Consider the following 10,508-nt stretch of genomic DNA (forward strand, 5'->3'; position numbering starts at 1 on the left):
GATACAATTGATCGGTAGTTAAAAGATATAAACTGTATTTTATTTGTTACGTGAATATTTGATAAAAATAATTGGAAACTCTTAAAATATATAAAATTGTATAAATTAACTATTAAAAAAGATTATGTTAATTTTATTAAAGATAATTCTGAAAATTAATTCAAAAACGTAACAAATTTGTCTTAAAAGCTAAATGGAGATTTAAAGCTTTTCATTTAAATTAAAAACTAAAATTATGGTACTCCCAGGTAGAGTTTTTTAAAGTCTTTATTAAAAACCAAAAGGTTAGAAGTTTTTTAAAATCAGCTCTCAAAAAACTTTCAAGCATAAGCCAGACTGGCACATCAGTATTCTTCATCATATAATTCGAGTCTTTATAACGTTTTTTCAATCTACATATGTGTAGATTTAACCTTTCAAAAACAACTTTTTTATGATGGAAATTCATTATAGAAACAACTAATAAAAACATTTCATTTTATAATATTTTCAAAAACTTAAAATACACATTCAAACATTTTAATTTTGATGATGGAATATCAATCAATGTGAACAACAGAACAAGGCACGTGGTAACATGGAAATCAATGATACAATCGACCAAAATTGTTGTCACACTCCTCGAACCTTCCACCTTTGAATTTTCAATTCAAACCAATTTCCAAATTTCCTCCCTTTTCTTTTCCATCTTTCCAATATCACCCCTCCAATTCTTCCACAATTTTCGTTCCACACCCTTCCGCGTTCAAAACAAAACGCGTTTCTTCCTACTCTGAATATATACACGCAGACCTTCTTCATCTTCTAGCAACTTTTCAAGACAACACAAATTCAGACACAAATTCATCTGAATTCGACCATTGCTAATGATCGGAAAAGCTTCTGTGAATGCTGATATGCTTCGATTTCAAGCTGTTTTCGTGTTGATTGTTGCTCTGTTTTTTCTCTGCACAAATGCGATACGATCGATTCCTGAATTAGAAACACCCATTAAAGAGTATGCTTCGAATATCGGAGTTTATGGAAGTGACAACGTACAATACCTTGAAGCACCTGAGTATAGAAATGGTGATCATTGTGGAGTGTTAGGTACAACCGCCACAGCGTATGGACCTTTTGTTGTTCATGTCGCCATGACTCTCGATTTTGAATACTTGAGAGGTTCCATAGCTGCTGTTCATTCGATTCTTAAGCATACTTCATGTCCTGAAAATCTCTACTTCCACTTCATTGCATCCGAATCAAAAACCCCCAAACCCGATGACTTATCCCGGATCATTAAAACGATATTTCCGTCTCTCGATTTTAGGGTTTACAGCTTCGATGATCGCGTTGTTAAGAATCTGATTTCGTATTCGGTTCGGGAAGCGCTTGAAGATCCTTTGAATTACGCGAGGACTTATTTAGCTGAAATACTCGATTCGAGTGTGACCCGAGTGATTTATCTCGATTCTGATATCATCGTGGTTGACGATATACAGAAGCTTTGGTCGGTTTCATTAGGATCGACGGCAATCGGAGCTCCGGTGTACTGTCACGCGAATTTCACAAAGTATTTCACCGACCGGTTTTGGTCCGATTCACGGCTGTCGAGGGTGTTCGACGGGAAGAAACCGTGTTACTTCAACACAGGTGTAATGGTGATGGATTTGGCGAAGTGGAGACGAGAAGATTACCGGGGTAGAATTGAGAGATGGATGGAGATTCAAAAGGAGGAGCGGATCTACGATTTGGGTTCGCTTCCGCCATTTTTGTTGGTGTTTGGCGGCGACGCGGCGGCGATTGATCATAGATGGAACCAACATGGGCTCGGTGGGAACAATAGGGTTCATAGTTGCAGGTCTTTGCATCCAGGTCCGATTAGTTTGTTGCACTGGAGTGGGAAAGGGAAGCCGTGGGTGAGACTGGACGCCGGTGAGCCATGTCCGGTCGATGAGCTATGGTCGCCTTATGATCTCTACAGACACTCTAAAGAACAACCGAGATTATGATGATGATGATGATGATGGCCTTGTTTGTGCTTATTTGTGATTTAATTCATTCATTTTATTTTTTGTATATTATTTTGTTGAAATGTTGTTCTATACCGGATTCTTTTGTATATCTATACATGAATATGAGAAATTAAAGCAATTTTGTAGTGACAAATTTATGACTATTTAAACACAAAATCTTATTGCACAACTCTTATAATGGTTAAACCAAAACTCTGTTCGTAACGGTTTTTGTTAATCGAAAATTCAAGCTGGACGTTGATAACTAAAACTGAACAAACCGAATCGTTACTAAGGGTCTAACTTTGGTTTAACGTTTTGGCCTTTTTATGCCATTTGAATAAAATCCATTTGACTAAATTTATCATAAATTTATTTAATAAAATATGACAAAAAAATCATAACTTGTCAAAGAAGTTCTCCCAATACATGCTACTTAATAAATTGTTCAAAACTTACAATAAAAAAACATTGAAATATTGTTCGATAAAATTGTGGCACTAACCGTGCTAGAATATTGTTATAAATTATAAAAGTACTAGAATTTTATTCATAAAGTCATAGTTACAATGGAGTTTATGGTCAAATATATATATATATATATATATATATATATATATATATATATATATATATATATATGGATGATTATAAAAAACAATAGTGTCTAGAAAATACAAAAATACTAAAATTTTATGGGTAAAGTTATAGTTACACGGAATTTATGGTAAAATATTATGTTATAATCATTTAAAAAATAGGGATGAATATAAAAAGAACAAATTACACGGATGGTCTTTTAACTTTATAGTTTTTCCCTGATATGATCCATACAAAACATTTTTCCCTGAAATGGTCCATACAGAGTAAACTTTGCACACAAAAGATGCTTATGACTAACTTTGTTAAAAGATTCTCTTAAGTATATGTGAAAAGATGAAAATACCATTTGTTTTTGTTTTTTTATATTTATTTTAATATGCTGTGAAATTGAAATAAAAAATAGGGCCTTCTCTCTCTCTCTCTCTCTCCTCGTTATATCACTTCTTCTCTCTACCATCACCTCTCTTCCCTTCTCATTTTTATTCACCACCCACCAAGGAAGAGGCTGCCAGCCACCAGTGCCAGCCATTAGAACTGCCCCTTCCTTCCTCTTTCTGTCGCAATCCAACTCCACAAACACTCCCTATGGCTGTTATTGTCCCCTTAGATCTTTGCAGCCCTGCCAAAAGGCTTGATCGCTAGAAAAATTAACCAGAAGAAAGGAGGATGTTGCCTCCGATCTCACCCCCTCCACCTTCTTCTCCAGTTGAGTAGCATCACCCCAAACACCCTATGTTTATGTTTTGCTCGATCCATGCCTCCCCTTCTCCTTGCATTCTATTGTCTGACAAAGAAAGAAGAACCTATGAGGGAGCTGTCAGAGCAACCCCTCGCCAGAACCACCGTCGATCAAACTGCTTCCTTTTCCCCTTGATTGGTGGTCGCCGACGACAAGAAAAGAACCACAAAGGGTCGTCGGAGGTCGGTTGCTCATCCTCGCGATCTGCTTGACCAACAGAGCTTCCCGATCATCGCTTTCCATTTTTGTTTCTTTTTCTGCGTCTCCGACCAGACAATAAACGAGGAGCATTTCTCCATCGTTTGTGTTGTTGGATCTCTGGTGGATCTACAATTGATGTCTGATCTAAAAATGAAGAGAGAGAGAGAGAGAGAGAGAGAGAGAGAGAGAAAAGGATCATTTATGTACAAAAAGCAAAGGGAATATTCGTCATTTACAATTACTTAACAGAATCTGTTAACATAGTTGGGGATAAGAGCCTTTTCCGTGCAAGTTTTGCTCCCTGAGGACCATTTCAGGGAAAAAAGTTTTGTAGGGATTATATCAGGGAAAAACTATAAAGTTAAAGGACCATCCGTGTAATTTGTTCATATAAAAACAATGATGACTAGGAAATGCAAAAACACTAAACGTGTTTGTACGAATAAATGCGAAGACAAGACCATTTCAAACTTATCAAAAAAATTAGATTTACAAAAATATTTCTTTCTTTAGATTTCGACATAGACGTATGAACATGATTATAGTTATTAACGTACAACTATTCGATCTTAAGCACCTTATGTGTGAATACAATTATTTGTGTTAATCTCTAAGTCTACAAAATAAAAAAAATTGTGTCTTTGATGTGTTGATACAATTATTTGTGTTACCATAATGTAACCAGATACTACCACATCTTGGTAAATGTCATATTAACCCAACAAATTTTTCACGTTTGTCCGATTTAGTCACCAAAGTTATTTTTCTGCGCAATAGGTCACAAAACTTGTTGGTAACCTGTTAATTACACCATTTTACCTGATTTTATAGGTTGCGAAGTTTGACTTGCCATTTTACTCCGATCTATGTCACCTTAAAGTCATTATTTCATTCTTTTCCTTTCCTCTCTACGCATCTAATTGCATTCTTCGTTCTTTCCTCTAATCACACACATTTGGGTTTGACTCTCATTTGAATTTGGAATTAACAATTAAGAATTGGGGATGATTTTATCATAAATGGTTTGACGATTCATAGAAGCTTCAATGGTGGTGGTGAATTTATACATAATAATTGCAATAATTTCAGCAGAAAAACCTCCCAGCAATGCCTGAAGAGGTGACAAAGGAGCATTTGCCTCAACTGGCGTCATTGCTTTCAAACTCTTAAGTGCCTCTTCCTTCAACGTCTTTTTAGTTTTTTTTCTCTTAAACCTAACTTTCTAGTCCATAGACAAAATTCTCAACTCAATCATTGCTAATACTCGCATATAACTGCAATAGGTTCAGTTGCGAATCATAAATACGGTTTATACAAATCAAACCCCTGTGATAGCGAAAGAAAGAGAGAGAGAGAGAGAGAGAGAGAAAGAGAGAGAGAGAGAGAGAGATGAGTGAGAGAGAGCGTGAACCAATTCTTTGGCGCGCTTTGCACGACGACGGAGGGAGTGAAAGAGGAAGATGGAGACGCGCCGGTGAGGAGAACGTTGGTAGCGACTTGGAGAGTGGTAGGTTCATCATTGGTGGAGATAAATGAAGGTATAGAGAAGGGGAGTTCGATGGGTCTATCTTCAGGCAAGGCCGAATCGGGAGTTGAGCTAGCAATGGGGCAAGAGGCCGGTTTCAGAAACCTTCCCGAAGTCGAAATTGAACTGAAATCGATTCTCGATTTCACCTTTTCTGGCAGAAGATACATCGGATTTCTTTGCACTTACGATTAATCTTCTAGTGTTTTTGAGTGAAGCGAGACTGGTGTGAGGTGTAGTGGCAAGATGAAATGGGTTAGAGGTGAGATCCGGAACCATGATTGAAAGCAAATGTCGGTTGACTCTCTATCTCTGGCTCTTATATGTGGGATTTGGGGGTGTGATTAAATCCATTCAGTGTGTGAAAACCGCCATTAGAGGCAGACGGTGGTTTAAGGTGATGGTGTTTGAATGTTCTACAAGCAATATGAATAGTACTTGGTTTCAAAATGAACATGACCAAAGAAAGTTTCAAGAACAAAATAATAATAATAAACCAGGTGGATATTGACATGGCAGTCAAATCCGACCTGACATTTATATTACCTTTGAATCCGGTTGCAGGTAACAAAAGGGTATTTTAAAAGATGGAAATGAGAGTTTATTACTTTAATGTGCAAAAAAAATAGTTTAGTGACCTTTTAAAACAAACGCGAAAAGTTTGATGGACTAATATGACATTTGCCCAATGAATAATGGTTTGGTAATACATTGTCTTAAAAATAAAGTAACAAATTTTAAGCAAGCACAAAGAAGTATGCTAATATTACCCATATTATATAAAATATTAAGACTAAAATACTCACAATCTTGCGTGGAATCAAAGTAACGATCACACCAAGTTAATCTAATATCACAATAACCTCACCAGAAGTACTCTTGAATAAATTCTTACATCTCTTCAATGTAGCTTGATCAAAGTTGAGTTCTTTATAGACATGTTATATTAGTAGATTATGATTTATAAACAAATGATTTAATGTGGTGAATGTATGATAGAACAATACTCTTTATTGATTCCCATATGTCTAGAACCTTCAATACTGATGTAAAACTAACCGCAGTTACCAATAATCCTTGTCTAGTTTACATAAAAGCTGTCTAGAACGATGTTAAATCTTATATGATAATTCCAAATCGTTAATGTTTAAAAACATGCGAGAAGACTAACATAATAGTCTAGAACAATTTCTTTAATACAAATATCATCCAACCACCGACAAAACCATTTAAGACGATTTGCAAATTGTCTAGGATGATGAAATATCGTTTGTGTGAGATATTTGAAATAATCATTATATATATATATATATACACACACACACACACACACACACAGAGGGAGAGAGAGAGAGAGAGAGAGAGAAAGAGAGATTCATGTATTCTAACTATCTATTGTGCGGATGTAAGATTAATTATGGAACAAACAAAATTTACAATATATAAAATAATTAATAAATTGTTTATAGGGTATAATAGTAATCTTACTATTTTTAATTTTAGTAAATATTCGAAACATTTGATATCCCTTTTAAATTATAGAATTTAGTTTAAAACCCTACAAATCACCCATAGGTACATCTGCATAGAAAAGATATTCAACTCATCAGCCGCCGACCACCATCGAATTCAACCACCATCTCGTCTGCATCGTTCCTTCTTCTCGTTTTTCTATATTGATTTCAGGCGACGATCCGTTTTTCGACTATGTTATGCCATCCTCCTACATACCTCCTGTTTGCATTCACCTGCTCAAGTGATAGTGTACAACCATATCTCCTTCAATGGTCGATTGTTCGTCATTTACATCCCCTCAAATATTGTTGGTTGCCATTTTCCTCAAAGTGGAACCATGCCCTAAGAAATCAAAAGTGGGAGGACGCCTTCTTGTGCATTATTTCAAATTTAGTTGACTATTCATTTTTTATTATTAGAAATTACTTTTTGCTTGGTTTAACTTTTAGTGTTCTTAATTACATTATTGATTGAATATATATATATATATATATATATATATATATATATATATATATATATATATTGTATCGATTTGGGTCATTGTCACACTCCCGAACCAGATGGCGGAAACGTTCGTGGCTCATGTGACTAACAATTGAATAATCATCACAATGAATATACATGAAACATAACACATTCATCATCAACATTACAAAATACAACCAGTATTCTTCACATCAAGTATATTGTTAAAATACATAAGTTCAATTTGTTAAAAATACGATAAATGTTGTTACACAAAAGTAAACCATACGTACTCGCAAATCCTTCCTGCTTAACGATTACATGAGAATACAAGTTATTTTGAAAACGGTCAACATATATAATGTTGGTGAGTTTATAAGTACGTTTGAGTAAAAGTCTTTGTATCGTTCATAAAAACCCAAAAAATCCGATATTTTCTATAAAATGTCTGAAAATGAAGTGAAATCAAGTATAAATGCATGTGTGAATTTCATAGTTATAACCTGTACGAGTATAGTTTAGGTTCATTGTATTGTGAATAGATGATAAATGTATATGAATATTCTTCCCAAAAAATCCGATATTTTCTGTTTTATAACCACGTCTAGATTCTTGTATCGTTAAATAAGTCGTTTTTGCATCGACACAATCGAAGAGTTATCTTCGAAAGGTTAAATTTTTGGTATTGAATCCCTATATGAGCCGTTATAACCATGTATGATAATGACTAGGTCGCCCGTCTTGGTATTTTTCCAAATGTCGGTCTTGCTAAGGATTTTGTCGCCCTAGACTGGCCTAGTCTAGCTGTAGCGAACAATTAAGGCGTGGGGGGTCACCCCGTATAGATCTATACAAAAACTCCCGCTTTCCTACTAGTAAACTCTGATTATAACTACATGTTACGATTGTACACTCAGAGGTGGCAACTGACATATCTTACTAGATTCTCAACCCCTTTTGTACTATGTTTAATGTTTTCGAATATGTGATATGTTGTGGTATTCGAAAGTACATACACAAGTATACTAAGTTCAATGATTATGCAACGGTATATTTATGATACACTAGCATTTGAATTCGATTCCAAGCCCATTTAGCATCTAATTAGACTACAAAGGCCAAATAACGTGTAAGAGGGTAATTTACGCCCAATAGGCATGTAAATGGGCCACACAAGCCCAATAAACATGTAATCCGTAACTTAGGCCCAAATTAACATGTAAGCGGGTACCAAGACCCAATAAACATGTCATGGAAAACATTGGGCTCAATATACATTGAATTGGGCCAGGGGCGGAGCTTCAACATATTATTTTTTTTGGGTGGGGGGGGGGGGGGGGGGGGGAATATAATATGTATAAAAATCAGAGAACAGGGGGGTCATCGTCAAAATTTTATATTTTTTGGTCGAATATGTATTAAATGAAAGTACAGGGGGCTATTTGTAACAAAAAAAATCAAGGGTGGGGGGGGGGGGGGGGGGGACAACCCCCTTGGCCCTAATAAAGCTTCGCCCATGAATTGGGCCCTTAGGGCCCAATGGCTAGGTAACGTGAATGTAATATATATATTCATAGTTGTATTTTTTAAGAATAAATGTAATTACTGATTCAAAATTATTAAAATCCATTTCATATAAAATAAGTATTCATTAAAAATTATTAATTTTGATAATATTTGTTTACAACATTATGTCAGAATAGAATATTTTTTAAGATAATCATGAACATATTCTGTTAGAATGCCCGAATTAATATTATTATTATTAAGAAAAATCAATTTTTTTAAAGTTAATAGAATTAATTATTCTCTAAAATATGTAATTTGCCTTTTTTAAATTGATGTTACTGGGCTAAAATACTCTTTCAATGAAATTAGATGATATTTTTCAATTATTTTTAATTCAATAATATTTATTAATCATTTTCTTAAAATAACTAATATGATTGGTTCACAATTAATCATACATCCACACAATAGATAGTTAGAATATAATAGCATATATATATATATATATATATATATATATATATATATATATATATCACTTAAATGATTTGGATACATTTTTTTGCTTTTGATTATTATTATTATTATTATTATTATTATTACTACTTCGCATTTCCAATATTATTATGTATTTTTTTTTATCATCACTATAATTATGTGTTATTATTGAATGTAGTATCAACCGAATAATTTAAATACGTGTTTAGTAAATGAATAATACAAAAAATAGATATTTATATACTATATACGAAATCTAAGTATTTATATTGAAAATATGAAAAAAGACACTTATATTGATATAAGGTATATATATATATATATATATATATATATATATATATATTTTGAAAGTACAAAATGTATGTATTTAACTATATATATTGAAAGTATGAAGAAAAAAAAGATAATTATATTAATAATAGAAAAAAAATGCATTTATAATGAAAAAAACCAATATATATATATATATATATATATATATATATATATATATATATATATATATATATATAATAGAAAATGCATAATTATATTGAAAATATGAAATAATAATAATAATAATAATCAAAATCAAAATTGTATTTGAATTGTTTCAGTAGTATATATCATATATATTATTTGATCCGATAGTAAACATAAGAAGCCTTTCAGCTTACGGGTAAGCTTGTGGCTTTGTTACTTGGAGGAGGCGTGTTTGATTCATGCTCTCTTCATTTTCTCTATTTTCGAGTTTTTAATGATAAAGGCACCGAAGGAACAATTAGCATCGACACGCCAGCAAATCCAGGCTAGTCAGCGCACATTCTGCTTGCCACCTATACAGGTAGACCGACTTAACCTGTATAAAGGGCAAAAAAAAAAAAAAAAAAAAATGAAAGTATGCGGTATAAACGAACCAAAATCTTATCAATTGGTAAAATCGACATTTTCAACAAAACTTGAGGCTTATTATGACATTATCCCTACATAGAATCATAAGCTATTTTATAAAATGATTAAATTTTGGATATTTACTTTAAAAGTTAGATATTTACATTAATTTTCCATAATATGATGATATATTAGATAAATTATTATAAATAAGATCAAGGTTTTTTTGTTTTGCACAAATAATCACTTTATTCTAAATGAGTTAGTTTAGATTTGTTATTTCAAACTCATCAAAAATAATAATTTGTTTTGCACAAATAATCACTTTATTCTAAATGAGTTAGTTTAGATTTGTTATTTCAAACTCATCAAAAATAATAATGTACAATTTTCTTTTTTAGTTGTACAATTTTAAAAAAAAGAAGCTTTCACCATCAAAATATCCATTTTAAAGCTCAATAAAATGTTTGATTTTAAATATATATACTTCTTATTTACTATATCCCTTAATTTATACAATTACGGGTTACTTGACAGATACTCGAAGGTTCTAGACTGTGGGGGGTGGGGTTAACTCGCCTTC

At 33.0% G+C, this 10,508-nt stretch overlaps 1 protein-coding gene across 1 annotated transcript; it reads left to right on the forward strand.

Moving 5' to 3' along the window:
- Positions 1-798: 798 nt before the first annotated feature.
- On the forward strand, positions 799-2,148 carry LOC145044130 (putative galacturonosyltransferase-like 10). The gene has a single exon (XM_078992959.1). It carries the CDS (start codon positions 867-869, stop codon positions 1,989-1,991), a length of 1,125 nt encoding a protein of 374 aa, XP_078849085.1. The 5' UTR covers positions 799-866; the 3' UTR covers positions 1,992-2,148.
- Positions 2,149-10,508: the final 8,360 nt, after the last annotated feature.

The sequence above is a fragment of the Lactuca saligna genome, chromosome 4, assembly GCF_052625555.1.
Source record: "Lactuca saligna cultivar CGN05327 chromosome 4, ASM5262555v1, whole genome shotgun sequence".
Classification (NCBI taxonomy): domain Eukaryota; kingdom Viridiplantae; phylum Streptophyta; class Magnoliopsida; order Asterales; family Asteraceae; genus Lactuca; species Lactuca saligna.

Bases quoted from the DNA above. Each gene is read 5' to 3' on its own strand.
- LOC145044130 (XM_078992959.1), top strand. From the start codon at position 867: ATGATCGGAAAAGCTTCTGTGAATGCTGATATGCTTCGATTTCAAGCT.